The sequence below is a fragment of the Benincasa hispida genome, chromosome 10 (genome assembly GCF_027475165.1).
Source record: "Benincasa hispida cultivar pf3 chromosome 10, pf3_genome.v1.1, whole genome shotgun sequence".
NCBI classification, from domain to species: domain Eukaryota; kingdom Viridiplantae; phylum Streptophyta; class Magnoliopsida; order Cucurbitales; family Cucurbitaceae; genus Benincasa; species Benincasa hispida.
The window spans coordinates 17,225,499-17,244,404 of NC_143487.1; the positions used below are offsets into that span (position 1 = coordinate 17,225,499).

The 18,906-nt window shown below is 35.1% G+C and overlaps 2 protein-coding genes and 2 long non-coding RNA genes across 4 annotated transcripts; 2 read left to right on the top strand and 2 right to left on the bottom strand.

The window, feature by feature from the left end:
* The first annotated feature begins 2,998 nt into the window (after window positions 1-2,998).
* RPT3 (regulatory particle triple-A ATPase 3) lies at window positions 2,999-7,352 on the top strand. The gene is made up of 6 exons (XM_039046534.2): window positions 2,999-3,582; window positions 4,285-4,515; window positions 4,781-4,939; window positions 5,127-5,279; window positions 5,530-5,613; window positions 6,833-7,352. Exons 1-6 carry the CDS (start codon window positions 3,088-3,090, stop codon window positions 6,965-6,967), a joined length of 1,257 nt encoding a protein of 418 aa, XP_038902462.1. The 5' UTR covers window positions 2,999-3,087; the 3' UTR covers window positions 6,968-7,352.
* Window positions 7,353-10,937: 3,585 nt separating this feature from the next.
* Window positions 10,938-12,643, top strand: LOC150033142 (uncharacterized). Its single transcript, XR_016524027.1, has 2 exons — window positions 10,938-12,319; window positions 12,403-12,643. It is a non-coding gene; the product is annotated as an uncharacterized LOC150033142 (long non-coding RNA).
* A 1,133-nt stretch (window positions 12,644-13,776) lies between these two features.
* LOC150033143 (uncharacterized) lies at window positions 13,777-16,092 on the bottom strand. The gene is made up of 6 exons (XM_090306295.1): window positions 15,906-16,092; window positions 15,762-15,819; window positions 15,191-15,673; window positions 14,955-15,083; window positions 14,207-14,765; window positions 13,777-14,010 (listed from the first exon to the last, which is right to left on the bottom strand). Exons 1-6 carry the CDS (start codon window positions 16,090-16,092, stop codon window positions 13,777-13,779), a joined length of 1,650 nt encoding a protein of 549 aa, XP_090162421.1.
* A 359-nt stretch (window positions 16,093-16,451) lies between these two features.
* On the bottom strand, window positions 16,452-18,567 carry LOC150033144 (uncharacterized). Its single transcript, XR_016523701.1, has 2 exons — window positions 18,164-18,567; window positions 16,452-16,699 (listed from the first exon to the last, which is right to left on the bottom strand). It is a non-coding gene; the product is annotated as an uncharacterized LOC150033144 (long non-coding RNA).
* Window positions 18,568-18,906: the final 339 nt, after the last annotated feature.

An 18,906-nucleotide genomic window follows, 5' to 3' on the forward strand; every position in this document is an offset into this window, starting at 1 on the left:
AAACTGTTTGTTTTCTTTTTTTTCCTCCTTCCTTCTTCCTTTTTGTGACAAAAATTATCATCAATTATCAAATTTGAGGAAATAGAAGAAGAAGAGGGAGTGACTCAAAGAGATGAAAACCGTGGAGGTGGTGCTGTCGTAAAACTTTATTTTACCCCTACGTGGTGCTGTTGTCGGTTGTGGAGCTACTGTGCGTGGAGCCACAAAGGAAAGAGGGAGAAAGTTTGACAAACAAACACACACACAACGCACGCGCGCACATATAGAGTTTTAGTTAAATGCATGTTTTAGAGTAATTTTGAACCTAATAAAAGTGGTTTTGATCATTTTAACATCACTTCTAACCATGCCAACATCCATTTGTATTATCAAACTCAATCATAAAATGAAGATAATATTTATATATAACCGTGATAGGATAATCAAATTTAAGAACATAAATAGACTTCATTAAAAGTTTAGATAAATTTCCAAACTACATGATAAACTTAATTCTATTATATGAAACAAAAATTGTCCAAAAGAGGTTAAAAATAATGTTTGATCCTAAATTTTCATAGAAGTAATACTTTATTCTCTAAATTTTAATTTATAATATTTAGTCTTTGTACTTCCAAATTGGTAACAATTTAATCCATATAGTTTTAATAAGTATCAATTTTAGTGTTCGCATTATACAAAAAATGGTTGTTTCACAACGTCTAGTGCCTGCAAACTAATTTTTCAACTCAACTGCCGGCATACCTCCCCTTCGACAATCGGTTTGAATGATTGTTGATGGAGAAAAGTTTGGAGATCTAAGCTTCCTTCTAAAATGAAAATATTTCTTTGGAAAGTGTTCATTCATATCCTTCCTACTAATGTGAATCTGATTAAAAGAAAAAAAAAAAAATCCGTATCCATTATGGTGTGTGCGCTAAAATTTATGTACTCTTCAGGGGTTCGAGAGTGTAAAAAATCTGGGCTCCATATATTTGAATGCCTTGAATTTGTTTGTTGATGCTTTAAACAACTAAGTATGGGCCCGAAATTTATTTAGAATTCGTATTTAGCATATTTATTTATTTGTAGTTATTTACGACTATGACCTTAGGATTTAGAGTAGTGCGACGTCATTTGGTGTATTCATAAATTATTTTCTTTATTAGTACCGCAATGTGGACGTAGCTAACAGTACATCGTTAATAAACTACGTAAATTAATATGTCGATCTTCTCTATTTCTTTTTACGTTTTTTGTATTTTTTAATTGTTGATTTTGTAACACTATACTTCAAACCTTTATGAATTTAGATATTCAAATTTGTGACTGACTTGCTCGTTTTGGCCGAAAACCTGAGCTGTCGGGACTTCCTGGAGCTTAGATTGACTGGTTGTGCTATCCGGGAAGACAGAAATAAGCTCAGAATCTCTTCTCCGGTGGCTCCGATTGATCAAATGGCTGAGTGGATTGGCTTAAAGCTTGCCGAGGAGATGGGATTTGAAGAACTTTGGGTGGAATCTGATGCTGAGTGGCTGTGAAGAAGATATATTCAGTGAGCTTCTCTCTTTCTCCTTATGGAGTTATTTAGGCTGAAGTTGCACCTTTGATGTCCAATATGAGTATAAAGGGCTTTAGCCATGTTCATAGTGATTGTAATAAAGTGGCCCATCACTTGGTCCATTTTCTTATTTCTACTTTTTCCTCAGCATAGATGGTTTAAAATAAGAGGTCTAAATCATCGTTATATGAAATTACCACTTTAACTTTAAATGCATTATTCTCTTTTCATCGTTTTGCAACGTTTCTTTTCTAGATTTTTTTCTTCTTACTTTTTTTCTCTCTTTTTTTTTTTTTCATTTCTTCTGGTCTTTTTGTACTTTTTTTTTTCTCTCGTCTTTTTTCCTGTGTTTCTTCTTCTATTTTTTCCCTTTTTTTTTTTTTTGCATTTCTACTTCTTCCTATTTTTTTTTCTTTTTTTTTATCATACGACATAGAACGTAAAACATAGAGCATGGAGCATCATGTATTGTATATTGAGTATCGTGCATCAAGCATTGTGTATCGTGCATCAATACAAATTGCTTGAGCATCGAGCATCATGTATCGTGCATCGAGCATAGAGCGTACAACATAGAGGGTAGAACATAAAGCACGGAGTGTTGTGTATCATGCATCAAGCATCGAGCATTGAGTGACATTCTTAATTGCAAGCATGTGGGTGGTTTTTAAGGTCAAATTGGTAAATTCGCAGAGTACTGAGGCAAGAAGAAACTACGTTCTCATTTACTTTTTAAAACGTACCCATTTGCAATTAGAACCCTTGAAAAAAGGGTCATTCATCTAGCAGACCTTATCATCCTCATTGGATCTCTCATTATGTAGGTAGTTATAAGGAAAGTGCTTTTGATTTGTAAGTCCTTTTTTTTTTTTTAATGGTTACGTTATATAATTTATAATGATTCAGTCTCTTTCATGAAAACATCATTAAATTTTAATGATTTCTTTACACAAAAAGGTTGATAACCTAATTAAGAGTCAACTTTCCTTATAAGTCATAACAACTAAGTTGTTACATAAATAAAATAGACAAGTAAATTTAATGAAATTTTTTATAATGGACATTAAATTGTGACAAATTTAAAAATATAGAGACTAAATTGTTACAAAATTAAAAATATATAGATTAAGTTATTACATGCTAAATTCTAAAGACTAAATTATTACAAATTTAAAAATACAATGACTAAATCAAATTGCCATTTCTTTAAAAATTCCAGGACAAAAGTGATTAAAAAATAAAAAAGGAATCTTGGAACTGAAGCGACTTGTTTCTGTTTCTGGGGCGTTCAATTTGCCTCCAAATGGCCCAAGCAGCAATATACATAAATGGGCCTGATCGAGCTGGGCCTAGAATTCAAACTGGGCCTCAGAATCTCGACCGACGACTCAAGAAAGCAATGGGGAGAAACGACATCGTTTTCAATCACGTTCTTGGAAGGACTATATAATAAATCAAGAGTAATCCCCGATGGCAAATTTCTTGCGCTTTACTCCAATTTCCCACTTTTGCTTTCTGCTGAGAGAAGGAAGAATCTGTAAACAAGAATGGCGGCCTCAGCTATGGTTCTCGACCCGAAATCCTCATTGGAGCCGCCGGCATCGTTCCCGTCGATGAGATCTGATCTCCAAGGCTGGGCGGAACAGTCTTCCGACGAGGATGACCTCTACAGCCGTCTAAAATCGTTGCAGCGGCAGCTTGAGTTCATCGACATTCAAGAAGAATATGTGAAGGATGAACAGAAGAACTTGAAGCGCGAGCTTCTACGAGCACAGGAAGAGGTTAAAAGGATACAGTCGGTGCCCTTGGTAATCGGCCAATTCATGGAAATGGTCGATCAGAATAATGGGATTGTTGGATCCACCACTGGTTCTAATTATTATGTCAGGATTCTCAGCACTATTAATCGCGAGCTTCTTAAACCCTCCGCCTCCGTCGCTTTGCACCGTCACTCTAATGCCTTAGTCGACGTCTTGCCTCCTGAGGCCGACTCTAGTATATCTCTGCTCAGCCAGTCGGAGAAGCCTGACGTGACCTATAATGTGAGTTTTACATCATTTCGTTTTCCTAAGTTGTTCGAATTTGCATAATAACGGTACTTCGTCGTTCTTGGGTGTATACGTTTGCTAATTGGAATTAGGGTTTAGTGTAATCCAGTCTTCTTGTTGTGGTTTGAACTTTTGATAAATTGGGATATCTTCTTGTTCTAAATCTCAAATTGAAAGGGGCTTAGATTGTTCTTCAAAGCATTGGGTGACTATTCGACGGAATTTTATGAAATCTGATAACATTTCTTGGTTCGTTTGTTTTAACCGAAAAATTTTCTTTCTGGGTAAGATTAATGTCATTCGTGATTTTCTGAATGTCCGGTTTTTCTGAAGGTTTTGAAGGATTCGTTGAGTGTGTTTCCCTTGGGTTTAAATGTGTATTTTAGATTGAACCATTAATTGAACATTGAAGTATTTTTGCCTTCAATAGAGAAAAGGCTTCTGCGAAGTTAGGTTTCTTATTTGAACGAACTTTCTCAAAAAAAAAAAAAAGTTCGATCAACTTGACTTTCATGGCAATTCTCATCGTATTTATTCTCTATTTCTTAACATGAGTTTGAGGTTGCGGACTTTGATTTAGCTCATTAGATTTTATTTCTTCCGACTTGATGCTATGTTTCCTCGAGGAACGCTTGTACAAAGAATGGCTGGAAATTTGCTTACTGTTCTTTTTTCTTCTTTTTAAATCATTTTTAGGATATTGGGGGATGTGATATTCAAAAGCAAGAAATTCGTGAAGCAGTAGAGTTACCTCTTACCCACCATGAACTGTACAAACAAATTGGTATTGATCCTCCTCGTGGTGTTTTGCTTTATGGACCCCCTGGAACTGGTAAAACTATGCTTGCCAAGGCTGTTGCTAATCATACAACTGCAGCCTTCATAAGAGTCGTTGGGTCTGAATTTGTTCAGAAGTATTTGGGTGAGGTAAGTTTGGAATTTCCTTCGTAGTTTGTAACTTCTTTTACTTGGTCATTTTCTAACTTCTTGTACAACAAAAAAATTTGTGACAAACTTTTAAGTTTACATGAGTTCTCACTTCAATCTTGGTTGTTTGTGGGAAACTAGCCATTGATACCGCTTGAGCTGTGTTCTTGATCTCAGTTTCAATATTTTTAAGGCATTGAAAGTTCAGTTACTGGTGGGGATCTTTCTTGGGAATGACTTATTTTTTCCTTTTGTTCACCTTCAGGGTCCACGTATGGTCCGTGATGTTTTCCGTCTTGCTAAGGAAAATGCCCCTGCAATTATCTTTATTGATGAAGTCGATGCCATCGCAACAGCCCGATTTGATGCTCAAACAGGAGCTGATAGAGAAGTCCAGCGTATTCTCATGGAACTTCTAAATCAGGTATGAATTAAATGTAGATTCAATTTCACAAGGGTATGATGATGATCAATGGGTCCTAATGTAGGTACTGGTTGCAAATTTTGTGAAATTATTTCAGAGTGGAGTGCTATTCTTATATTTAGCTAATAAATAATATTTTGATGACTACTTGTTTGTTTAGTTCTTTACTTAATTTTATTTTTGGTAGATGGATGGGTTCGACCAGACAGTGAATGTTAAAGTCATCATGGCGACCAATAGGGCCGACACATTGGATCCTGCCCTCTTACGTCCTGGAAGACTTGACCGAAAGATAGAATTCCCTTTACCAGATCGTCGACAAAAGAGGCTGGTATTTCAGGTAAATCTCGTACAAAATTTACTTTAAGCTCAAATTTTTTTTCCCCTTGTCATATAGCAGCAATGGTTTCTAGTATTTGTAGTTTGTCTCTGCCCGTTTTCTCTCTTCAGATCTCCCTAGGTAGGGCAAATAACATTGGACATCTGTAGTTTTGGTTATTTATGCCGTGAGATTTACATTCTACTTCTTGAGTTCTTGTTACACGTCAATTTTAGTTAATGAGTTCTATTTATCCATGATTTCCTTGTAGGTTTGTACTGCAAAAATGAACTTGGGTGATGAGGTGGATCTTGAGGATTATGTTTCTCGCCCAGACAAAATCAGTGCTGCTGAGGTTAGTCATTGAAATACCAATGTGTGTGTTTAGTTATCATCAGTATTCGGTTGAAGTACAGTAGAACTGATGTAGTGAGTTAGTTTAATAATTTTGGTTAAGTTCTTTTTAGTTTTTTTACATGCATACTTTGTCATTGAATCCTATAGGGGTTGGTCTCTTGCATCGAAAGATTCGAATCATGTAAAATCCTTCAGATAATATTACAACTGATGTAGTGAATTATGTGTATGTCCAGTTATCATCAGTTGAAGAAAGTATAGTAGAACTGATATAGTAAGTTAGTTTAATAATTTTGGTTAGGTTCTTTTTAGTTTTTTTAAATACATACTTTAACCTTAAGTCCTCTATAAGGGTAGTCTCTTGTATTGAATACTTTTGAATCATAATAAAATCCTTCAGATGATATTTCTTGGACAACTCTTTCCGAACACTTCTTGCTAACCACTCAGAACTCAATACTGAAGAATTATCTTATAAATTTTATTTTATTTTATTTATTATCGGTTTCGTGTTCTTTAAAACCTTATAACAAAACTCTGGGGAAAAAAAATTGTAGTGCACATCATACCGTTGCCAACAAAACACTGCATTTCACCCAATTCCTAGTTTACTTCTCTAGTCGCATTACTTGCAGCCTCCAATCTGAATATACCACCCATCCCCAGGCCACTTTTGGGAAAAAGAAAACCTGGTGTGGAGTTGTTAACTGTTATGGGAAGGAAAGTAGAGTGAGGGTAGGAGAGAATCGTTCTTAGCTTTCCAGGATTTTTATACAACCTAGTTAGGGATGTTAGTATGGTATTGGTGAGGGGCATAAGAGGGTAATTAGATGGGGAGTTAGTTTATCTTGATATGAATAGGAGGGTGTGTGAAGGAAGGGGCCCAATTGTTGAGTGATCTAGGGCTTGGGTTGGCATACTCCAGAGGGGGGGTGGTTTCAAGTGCCTTTATACTTGTTTATCTTGTAGTTATTTTTTTTTATATTTAATATACTCTAGATCTTAATTCTAATTAGGAGGTATGTTAGTGAAGTAAAGAGATGTTCATGACAGATGGGGTCTAACAAATGTAGGATTGAAATTGAACACTGTAGCAGTATCCTCGAAAGAAACTGTGTGCTCCTTTATTGTTGAGGTGTAGTTATATACTTCATATTGTGTGTGAAAATTTAATTGTCCGCCAAACATTGATCATTAGATGTGATGGCTAACTGCAGATCGCTGCTATCTGCCAAGAGGCCGGGATGCATGCAGTTCGGAAGAACAGATACGTAATACTTCCCAAAGATTTCGAGAAGGGCTACAGAACCAACGTGAAGAAGCCCGACACAGACTTCGAATTCTACAAATGATTCTCAGAGGTGGAAGTGAGGTCCCAGTATTATTGTCTTTGTCGATATGATATGATCGTAATTATAGATTCCTTCCTTTCACTCACTTGGAGATTGTGGTTACAGCGACTGCTAGATCAAGTTTATTTGCCCATCGGATAGAGATGTGGGCCGGTAATTTTCCTTGTATCACTCTGTTACTCCTTGCCTTGCTATATTTTCGCATCATTTAGAATGCTGGTCTCTCCGGGATAGCTCAAATCTTGAATTGTTTTCTACTGGCCTCTGCTCTAATCTATCCAAGCATTGAAAAAGGATGTTCATAACTACTCAGCAAATAGAACATTATCAAATTTGTGTGCTGGGTTCAGTTCTAATGATGCAAACAAAATCTCTTTTTATTTCAGCCCATGGAGTAAGGTACTGCTTATTTATTGTTTGTTTATTTCTATCACTAAGGAGGCGGCTGTGCACTTACACACATTGAGATCTGATTGTAGTGCGAAGGTTTAAAATGTTGATTTCATTAAAAATGTCCAAGTTTTAATTTTTATAGAAATGTTGGTGGAAATATAGATAAAATTATGTCGATGGATGTGGTGTGGAAAAAAATTATTAAAAAAAACCAAATAACATTTAAATTAATAAATGATCATTTTACACCTTACTATTTATATTATATCAATATTAGTGATATTTTTATTGTTGTTTTCTATGTTTGGTTGATTTTTTTCCCAATATAATAGAAACATCGATTCTATGAGTGTGGAAATTTTGATATGTTGATTAAAAAATTTAATACCATGTTGGCAGGCTTCGTTTGGAGATTTAATAGTTGTCATTTAGATAGCACAAGCAGTTTTATGGTTTCATCATGTGGCACTTTGGATGTTTTGTTTAAAGAACTAATGGATAAAGATTGGAAGGTCAAAGTGAGTGTATAGTTCAACTAACTTAAAAGATCGGAAGGATTATTGAAATATAAGAAGAGGGTATCTGGGGCAAGAACGTAGGGTAACTGAATTTTTGTTAACGGATTTGATTTCTAGAATTTACTAATTAAATTCATTCAAACTTTTAGAATTCATTTTTTTGTACAGCTAAATTTATTCTATATGCATACTAAATTGTTTTTAATTATAGAAAAATAAGCAACTTATTTATAAATATAACACAATGTCATTGTCTGATAGACACGTCGACATATACCTATCAACATCTATATAAGATCATTTTGTTTTGCAATTTAATTTTGCAATTTAAAATAAATACCTGTAAAAAAGAAACATAAATTCTATGGTCCACCTATGGTCATATTTCAACTGCCGAATAGACATTTTCAGCATAGTTATTATTGAAAAGGAAGTTCTGTCAACATTATCATAATCATGTTCATTGATTTGTTGTCCGTACTCCAATTACCTGGAGACTCTATAACGATACAGAAATCGAAGGATCTTTAGTGTTCGAATTTGCTTGTTTGAATGAACTTTAGGCTTGATTTTGGAATTGAAATGTCCTAAGCGTTCAGGGAATCCTCTTTTTAGCCTTATCGATGCCTCTTTAGAATGAATCGAGAATCCAACTTGTCATAATATATTATAGGTTAAATTATAGTCTATGGATTTTGAGGTTTGTGTCTATTGGCGTGAAAAACTCGTGCGCTTCCTTCATCACACAGGACCTCTGAGGGTTTGAAAGTCGGTTTGCTTCTTTGGCCTGATCTCATCCTCCAAACTAACTTGTATGAGAGTTATTCAAGTGTGATGTTGAACCATCACATTTCAACATTTAAGTTAGTAAAGAAAGAGTATAGTTTAGCCAAGCATACAAAGAGTGAGATTAGGGCTCTCCTTTGGAGACTACTCATCATCTCCCATTTTCTAACACTTGCTTGAGGTTACGTGTAACGTCGACGGTGTCAGGGTAGTTATGGTTTTCGAGGTTGTAGGGTGTTAGGTTGAGTTAAACTCAATTATTCTACTATATGTTCCTATGTTGTCTCCTAATTTTTCTTGGGCTTTGAGTCTTGCCTAGAACAATCTTCAATATGTCTATTTGGTCTCTAAACTTAAGTTTAATAAATTTCTTAACTTTCAATAAAATTTTCAAGCTTTTTAAAAATTTATTAATATAGTATAAATAAATTTGAAATTTATGTTTACCAAAATCATTAATTTTTTAAAAAAAGAAATTGTGTCTAAATTTACAATTTTAAACTAAAGCATCAAGACGAACTTTAATTTAATCCATATCACATTGGTAGAGAAAAAATAAAAAGATGATTTGAGTTATCACCATACGATGTAAAGTCTAGTATTACAAGATTATATTCCTTTCATTAAACATTCAACATGTCTTTAATTAATATATCATTTTATTTTATGAATTCTACATCATTCTAAAATATTTTATTTATAGCAAATAATGAACGAAAGACTAAATAAAAAAAAATCTATATTACTAGAAAATTTTCGAATGAAACCAAGTAAAAAATAGCTCAATTGAGATCTGAATGTTCTAAAAATCATAAGATCCGTGATCTCTTACCTCCTATTGTATTAAAAATAAATAAATAAATAAATAAAGTGAATCTCACGCTTAATACACCGATATGATTAGGTAAGCTCTTCACTCAATGCCTTTTTTCTTGCCTTTTTGCCTCATTTCACCCCACCAATACATCATGTTCGCTTCTTTGTCTTTAAACCGATTTGAAACTTGAACTTGAACTTGGTCAATTCATTGTCCTATTGTTTCAAAATGCTCATTATTGCATTGCACCTGCGTTTCTCTAACTTTCTTGAGGTTCAAAAGAATTATTGAGCTCTTAATTAGAAATTTTCGATTTCGTTAATTACTTTTATCATTTACATTTCTTTTCTTTGTCAACAACCATTCATTTGATATTAGAGAAAATATTTTGTTATATGCGTGTGTGCAATTGGGGTAGAACTTATTTTCGTGTATTTCATCAAATTGTTTAATCACAATTTTTCATGTGGCAAATTCCTCTTATTTTTTTTCTGAAATATTTTAGTTATTTTGTTTAATGTGAGTGACGAGAGTGGAATGCATAGAGATTGGTATAAGATGCACCAAAGTATTACTCTAATGGAAATAGATGTTATAAATATCTATTCAACTTAGTTCATACATATTAGAGAAAATTAAATTTAGTATTTAAAAGTAATAATTTGAATGTGTGATTTGATAAAATTCTGGAGACTATTTACGATAATTTTATCATAGCATAAGGATGAAATTCTAAATCTTAAAACTATGGAGACTAAGTTTTAACTTTCTCTGAATGATTGAAACTGAATTTGTAATTTAACTAATTTTTTAACCATCGTCATTTAATTACGGAAAGATTTGGACCGACTCCTCAAAACCTTTTGATAAACATCTTAGGAGCTATTTGATAGCCTACATGGAGTTGGAAGTCCACTATGTGTTTGATGTCTGCTCAATAGAAAAACGATGATTTTAAACCCACCGATTTATTTACCCTTTTCTCTCTCCGTTTCACACTCTATTTTCAGGCGTTTTAATTACTCTCCCCCGTTTCTCTCTCTCTTCCCACCATATGTTTTCATTACTCACCTCTTTCTCTTCTCATCTTCTCTCTTCTTTAGTCGTTCGGTTTGTCTTCCTCCCACACTTCATTCCATATTCACATTTTCTCGTTCAACATCATGTTTATCTTCTTTTGTTTTCTTTGTATGGCTATTCTTTTTTAAATCGGGTAGATATGAACGATTTCTTAGTAGATCTAATGATATTTTTTTATAGATCCAACCATTCTTTTGGTAGGTATGAATGATTTTATAGTAGATCTAGTTTTTTTTTTTTTTTTTTTTTTTTTTTTTTTTTTTTTTTTTTTTTTTCTGTTTAGATCTAAATTTTTTTCAAATATTTGGTTTCTCACTTAAGATTTGTAGGTTGTCGTCTTAATTTTCTCATTTTTTATTCGTCCTTGCATGTTTGATTTTTTTATTGTTGTTGGCTCTGTACTTCGTTCGATTCGTTTCTGTTCTGATTTAGCTTCCGTTCTATTTTAGGCATCTTTTTGGCTTGCATGTTTGTGACTAACTAGGGTTTACTCTTATAAATTGTTCTTCATCTCTTACAATTTGTTTTCACTTGCTCGAATTGGTTATATTTTTTTCATTTCTATGGTATTTACTTCATCTTTGTTCTACCTGCCCATGTTGATATCTGTTTTGTTTCGTGACTGTCTTCCATACTTTTTTCTTCCATATTTTCTCTTGTCGCTTCAATAATAAACCATGTGTCCTTCCCTTGCTTTTTTTTTTCCTATTTTTTTTCTCAAAATTGGAGGGCGGGTGAATTCTTGATAGGAGATACTGACCATGTTATTGGAACTTGGTGGGGGGTCTAATCCACCCCAACAACAGGTCTGTTTTCTATCTTTTTTTCCCCGAAGGCCGATAATGATTTGTTCCAAAAATCTACAGTCCAATATTTGAGTATGATTTCTGATTTGATTTTATTTCATTTCGATATTTAGATTAAAAAGGAATGCATCTCTGTTTTTCCTTATGTTTTGTAGACTACTTTGTAATTTATTCCTCCATACATATTCAATTTGTTTGGTGTTCTACATCTAATGAATGGATTTTTTTTTTGTTCATTGAAATTGTTTTCAGAATTCAACTAAATTTAATTTTCGTATATTTAAATTTAACTTCAATTTTACAAGTGTTGAAACTGTTTATTTTCTTTGTTTGGAGTTGGATTTGTTCAAATGAAAGAGCTATACCAAATCCCAAGGCTCTCTAATATTTATTCTTATGTCAATTTATGTTTGAGATATTATGTTGTATTTATGTCCATTTTCAGCTCAACTACTGAATTAATATTGGCTTGACCATTACTTAATTTATTTATGTTTGAGTTAACTCTCTTTATTATGGGTGTATTGTACTTAGTCTTTGAACTTAGTGAGGTTAGGTGCACTTAAGTGTACCTAACTTCCCTCACCAACCATCCTTATTGTATCCTCTACTTATACTCAAACCCCTCCTTATATTTTTTTTAGACTTCTTCACAGCCTTCTTTGATAAACTGTAATGGTATGTCCCTGCTCTAACTTTTTTATTTCTACTTTTTCTTAAACCGTTTTACATTCTCATATGTGTAGTTTGGCTGTTGCAATATATTTTATTTCCTTCTTCCATCTCTAATTTCATCTTATTCCATCCATATAAGATATACTTCCTTCTTTCCTTATAATCAAAGTAAGATCTGTCATTAACATTTTTATGTTTTTGTTAGGCCCCAAACCGATTTTTCTCCACCTAGTTGTGGACTGTTTCGACCTTCCTTTACTTCGAACATAATCAACAGGTATGATCTAGTATATTTTATTTCTACTTCAATCGTATTGATCTACTCTATAGTCTAACTATACTTCTTTTTCTTCTGTGTAGAGCTCAAACTAATCGAACATACCTTTCGTAACTAGTTCGAAGTTCGTAAGTTTATGTTCGGAATGATCTTTGTTGTAGTCTATTGTTTGTTGCTTGAATTGATGAACATTTGTAATGTATTATGGTTTTGTATTTTTCGCTCGTATGTTAACATTGTTGGGGATTGTTTAGTTGTGGACTTTGATTTGTTGTAAATAGTTTGAGGTTTGTTTTAATTTTCAATTTAGAATTTTATTTATAATTTTAATTTTGTTCATTCCATATTCATTTTATTTTATCTGACAATTTTTTGTGAATTTAAAAAGTACATTTCAAATTTATATAGAATAAAAAAAAACTTTTTTTATTTATATAAAAAATAGTTATAAATACATAAAATTAATCTTCATTAAAGTATCTGTAAATACAAAAAATATGAATGAATGGAGACCAATTCTGAAGGAAAGTTACATGTAATATTTTCTAATATAGCATAAATTCCACGACAAAGAAAGTATAAGCATATGAATAAGCATAGTAACGAAAATTAGTACCTTTTTAATATCATAAGCATGGGAATAAAATGAAAAAGGTCTTAAAATTGCTTCTTAACAAGTCTTGAAATTGCTTCTAACAAGAATCAAATTTTCAAAATTTCAATTGTTGTTTTCTAATATGAGAAAAAAATTGTTGTTAACAATCAATTTTTTTGTTTTTTATTTTTTATTTTTTGGGTGTGAGGTGACAAGGGAGTTAAGATAATAAAAAACGTAAGAAAAGAGGAAACTCATAGAAAGCGAGAGGCAGAGAGATCCAGAGAGAGAACGAGAGGCAGGGAGAGAACGAGAGGCAAGGAGAGAGTAAGAACTGCTTTCAATCTTCGATTATTTTCAACACACACTATAAAGAATACAATTGCTTATGTTTTAAAGTACAGAGCCCTAAACACAAGGGCAAAACAGTAAATGAATAAACAATGTCAGTGACATGTGTCACTCTTCAATAGGAGGCCTTTCCACAGAATTGGCTAGCTGGGATAGGGCCACATCACCTGTTGACATGGGCTGGTTGGGCTTGTTTTTCTTTGTCCTTAATATCCCCCCTCAAACGAGGCGGTAGTTCAACGATGTCGAGTTTGCATTGAAGCGTGAAGAATTGAATATGTGTAAGAGTTTTAGTAAGGCAGTCAGCTAATTAATCAATAGAGGGAACGTACCAAACATCTAGAAGGCCTTGGAGAACTCTATCACATACAAAGTGTATGTCAACCTCAATATGCTTCGTCCGAGCATGAAAAACAGGATTGACTGCCAACACACCAGCACTTAGATTATCATACCACAGGGTTGGTTTGGTACGTTGATGAACTCCAATCTCTCCAAGAAGTTGTTGAATCTAAATGATCTCAGTAGAGGCATGAGCAAGCGTCCTGTGTTCTGATTCAGTATTTGAACAAGCCACAACAAACTGCTTTTTCGATGACCATGGTACAAGTATGCCACCAAGAAAGACACAATACGCAGCAACAGATTTACGGTCATCTAAGTTTGCTGCCCAGTCAGTGTCAGAAAATGCTGAAATGGATAAATCGGAGTTCGGTTGGATACAAGGCCATAGTGCTTGGTACCGCTAAGATAGCGAAGAAGACGTTTGACAGCAACCCAGTATCGGTAGGACACTTTAAAAACTGACTAAGTTGATTTACCATGAAGGTGATGTCCGGTCGAGTGGTGGTGAGGTATTGGAGAGCCCTGATTGTACTTCAATATAAGAAGGGATTAGTAAGAGGTGTACCACTGTGAATTGACAAATGTTTGTTCATTACACTTGGGGAAAGGGCAGCCTTGAGATCGGACATGTTAAGCTTGTACAAAAGATCATCAACATATTTCTCTTGACTGAGTAGTAGCCCTTGTTCTAGATATTTAATCTGTACACCCAGAAAGTAGTGAAGAGGACCAAGATCCTTAAGAGCAAACCGAGTATCTAACATATGAACCAGCCGATGTATAAGAGCAGAATCATTTCCAGTAACAATCACATCATCCACATAAACTAACAGCAGCAGAATAGTTGGTCCTTGCTTAAAAATATAGAGGGAAGTATCTAACCTGGCATTTTGGAACCCCCAAGCTAGGAGTTCGTCTTTAAGTGTATTGTTCCAAGCCCGAGGGGCTTGTTTGAGACCGTAAATAGCCTTATTCAGCTTACATACATGATGAGGATAGTGAGGATCAACATATCCGGGTGGTTGACTCATGTAAACATCCTCGTCTAACTTACCATTCAAGAAGGTGTTGTTGAAATCAAGTTGTCTCATTTTCCATCCATGAGCAACAGCAAGGGTAAGCACTATACGAATGGATGAAGCTTTAACAACTGGACTAAATGTTTCAAAAAAGTCAACACTTGGAGTCTGATGAAAACCTCTAGCAACCAACCGTGCCTTGTAGCGTTGAATCACTCAATCAAGGTGTCTTTTAATTTTAAAGACCTACTTGGCATCGACAACATTCAAGGAGGGAGAATAAGGAACAAGGTTTCACGTACCATTTTTCATGAGGGTCGCATACTCTTCATCCATTACACATTTCCATTGTGGTGTGGTAAGAGCATCATACACCCGTGTAGGCTCGGTCATAGTCCAATTTTTCTTTGTCTGAGTGTTCAGTATCCGAAGCTTGAAAATTCCAGCCTTTCCCCTGGTTATCATAGGATGTGTGGGAAGATGGAGGGGAAAGGGAGATGGGATAGGATCGAGTGAGGATTCATGTGTAGGAATAGGTGGTGAAAGCGGGGCATTGGATACAGTAGGGGACGAAGGGGGGTTAAGGTGGGGTATTGGATCAACTGGCAAACTGCTAGGCAGTGGGTTTTGGTTTGAGGGCAGATAAGGCATTTGGTTATGGTTTGAGGGCAGAGGGATGTAGGAGAGATTGGAGTAGGAGCATTTGCGGAAGGATTAAGCACTGATGGATTTGGGACTGGTAAGTGAGTGGGACTGGAGGTAGCAGCAGGGTCACTAGGACATAAAGGAGGGGAAGGTTGAAGAGATTCGGGTAAGGCAGTAGTAGTAGGCAACCACGATACAGGGGCTGTTGGTTGTGTTGAAGTTGCCGGTGTACCTGTGAAAGCATGCTGAAAGGGAAAATCATCTTCATTAAATACTACATGCCGAGGTATATAAATTTTTCCAGCTAGGGTCAGACATTTGTATCCTTTATGCTTAGAACTAGACCCAAGATAAACACACTTATCCGTGCGATAGTGCAGTTTGTGACTATTATGCTGTCTTAAACAGGGAAAGCAAGCACATCCAAAAATTTTTAGATCTTCAAACACTAGTCTTTTACCAGTCAATAACTCAGCAGGGGACTTACCTTATAGAGTCGGGGTCAGCATACCATTTATGAGATAGGTAGCTTAGGCAAAGGCCTCCTACCAATAAGTAAGAGGAATAGATGCTTGAGCCAGCATAGTAAGTCCCTTCTCAACAATATTCCTGTGTTTCCTTTCAACCCTACCATTTTGTGCCGATGTATAAGGGCATGAGAAACAAGAAATAGTCCCCTCTTTCCCACAAAGCTGATGCACTTTAACAAATTCTCCCCCATTATCTGATTGAAGTGTTTTGACTGTCCCATTATACTGTTGTTTAATCATGGAAGTGAAATGTTGATAGGCTGCTGCAGTGTCACTTTTCAGGCGCATAGGGTAAATCCAAGTGTACCTACTATAGTCATCAACAAATATAACATAGTAACGATACCCTTCAGATGATAAGAGAGGTGTTGGCCCCTATAGATCAGTGTGAACTAAATCAAACATGTTAGTGGATCTTGACTCAGAAGTTGGAAAAGTAAGTGCATGAGATTTTCCATACTGACAGTAGTCACAAAAGGAAACTTTATCATTAATAATAGTAGGAAGGTTACATTGAGTAATGACAAGTTCTAGAGTTTTCTGTAACGACCCGACTCCCTAGGACTTAAGTTAGGCCGTTACTAAATACATGCATGCGGGAAACTTAAAAACAACACTCTGTTGTGATGAAATAAATGCTAATTAAATAAGGTAAATTTAAAAGACTTATGCATTTAATTTCAAATATTAAAAACAATGGTAGGGTACCCATAAATCATAAATGATAATAAATAAATCTGGAAGCGATTCTAAATAGTAAGTTTTAAACATCAACACTGAAAGCTAAGAAAAACATGAAAAGAAGTTTAAATCTCATGAGCGGAAGCATAAAACTAGTCCCAGTGGCTCGATCACGAATTTCGCTTGTCATTCGTCGGCACGTCCCTACTCTTACCTGAAACATAAACATGAAAAGAAAGGGGTGAGTATAAAATACTCAGTAAGTAACCCCACTACTGGGGTCAGACTAGGCATCTGTGTCCTCTAGATGCCTACCTCTAGTGGAACATATAAACTACTCTAGTCCCCATGGGACACATATATACATGAAAGACTTATTTCTATCCTACTGTAGTTGAGTATGCTCACTATCTCTAGTAAGTCCCGTAGGACCCACAACCTCTGTTGAATCCCGAAGGAAACACAATCTCTTACATACGCATGGTTATGCATATACCTCTTTCGTATACACATAAACCCATTTAATGTGTACCTCTTTCATACACATGGTTACGTATATACCTCTTTCGTATACACATAACCCACTGAAGGTGTACCTCTTTCGTACACCTGATTAAGTATACACCTAACCTACTAAGTATGTACCTCTTTCGTATATCTAGTTATGTATACACCTCTTTCGTATACACATAACCCACTGAGTATGTACCTCTTTCGTACATCTAGTTATGTATACATCTCTTTTGTATACACATAACCCACTGAGTATGTACATCTTTCGTACACCCCAGTACCCTTTAGGTATGTATCACTTTCATACACACCAGCCTTAGTACATCTCTTTCATGTACTAACGCCCTTGGACGTGCATTACTTTCATGCAGTCACATAGTTTAGAAAGGAAAGGAGATTGCATCTAACTTCATATTACATATAACATTCACCTAATCATGAATTCTCTAAAATCTCCCCATCGCCAACCATATGTTAATTAACCTCAACATACGTATTAAATCTAGTTTTAGATGGATCAACTGTAGCACATCACTTTCATGCACTAATTCATGTAAACAATACAGTATTCGGGATTTCGTAATATATCATATAGTCTACACATTCTCAAAATAAATCGCATAACTATATAGATCATCAAATGTCTAATGCTCATCTAGCTTTAAGGCAGTCCAATAGGAGTGCTACTTAACTCATCATTTAAGGGTCATACTCAATCATCATTTAACATAACTCATAAAATTCCAAATCAAGCTCATACATAATCATATTCTGTTATATTACCACATGCTCATATATCCTTTATAAGTAATCCATCCAACCTCAAAACAATCAAAATTATTCAAAGAAAAACTGCTACAGGATCCTCAATGTTTAATCTACAGTGTATCGCCTGGCACAAAAGCGATTCCAGTAGTAAGATTACTTACTTTAAAGTAAATTCAAATTAGTTCAAGCAAACTTATCCCCTCCTTGCCAAACAAAGCCTTAAAGCGACACTTTAACAAATTTTCTGCCCAATTTGGTTTTAAACTTCAAACTTAGTGGGCCACCGCAAAATCCTCCCAAATCTTGATTCTAGAATCCCAACATTATGGGTTAATTAAACCATACCAAAATCTTAGTTAACAATGAATCTCCAAAGTTTGAAAAAAAAAACACTTACCCAACCAGTCTCAACACTCAAAATCGACAAAACGGTGGCGAATGAAAGAGAGAGGTCTGGTGGCGCATGGTCTCCGGCGGCAGTGCGACGAGCAGTGGCCAGAAGAAGCCTGCGTGGCTGGGTGGCTAGGCGTCGAGTCTGCTGCTACACCATAGATCTGACGGCTGGAAGACGGCGCGACGCACAGTGGTCAGAGGGCTGGATCGGCGACGACTCAAACGACTCCTGCTGGGCGAGCGGCGCGACGACGGATCTGGCAGTGAAGGGAGGCGGCACGTTCGAATGAAGGGCGGCGGCGGATCTGGCAGTGAAGGGAGGCGGCACGTGAAGGCAGGAAGAAAATTTTCTGGGGAAGAGGGGGAGCCGTGCGTGAGGGAGATAGGGGGTGGGTTTTCTTTTTATTTAAAAAAAATGATGATTATAATAATAATAATAACTAAAAAAGAAAATAATATAATTACACTTAAATCATTTCCTTAATCCACTTTATACTATTTATTTCTTTTCCTTTTTAAAAGAAAATTAATTCTTGTCATTAATTTTCAAATTGAATTTCAAAATTGAATAAATCTCACGTCAATACTTAAATTCCCACACTTATACTTCAAATCCAAAATTCCAAAAATGCCCTTCAATAACAAAATTTACTGAAATTATATAAAAAGTGAAAATTCGATGTGTTACAGTTTTTAAGGCAGGATGACCAAGCCGTTTGTGCCATACATTCTTAGACACTTTCATTC

Bases quoted from the DNA above. Each gene is read 5' to 3' on its own strand.
- RPT3 (XM_039046534.2), top strand. From the start codon at position 3,088: ATGGCGGCCTCAGCTATGGTTCTCGACCCGAAATCCTCATTGGAGCCG. The intron at 3,583-4,284 runs GTGAGTTTTACA...AATCATTTTTAG, and splicing joins AGCCTGACGTGACCTATAAT to GATATTGGGGGATGTGATAT. The intron at 4,516-4,780 runs GTAAGTTTGGAA...GTTCACCTTCAG, and splicing joins TTCAGAAGTATTTGGGTGAG to GGTCCACGTATGGTCCGTGA.
- LOC150033143 (XM_090306295.1), bottom strand. From the start codon at position 16,092: ATGCGCCTGAAAAGTGACACTGCAGCAGCCTATCAACATTTCACTTCC. The intron at 15,084-15,190 runs GTATCCAATGCC...TATGATAACCAG, and splicing joins ACCCCCCTTCGTCCCCTACT to GGGAAAGGCTGGAATTTTCA. The intron at 14,011-14,206 runs GTAATGAACAAA...TCGCTATCTTAG, and splicing joins AGGCTGCCCTTTCCCCAAGT to CGGTACCAAGCACTATGGCC.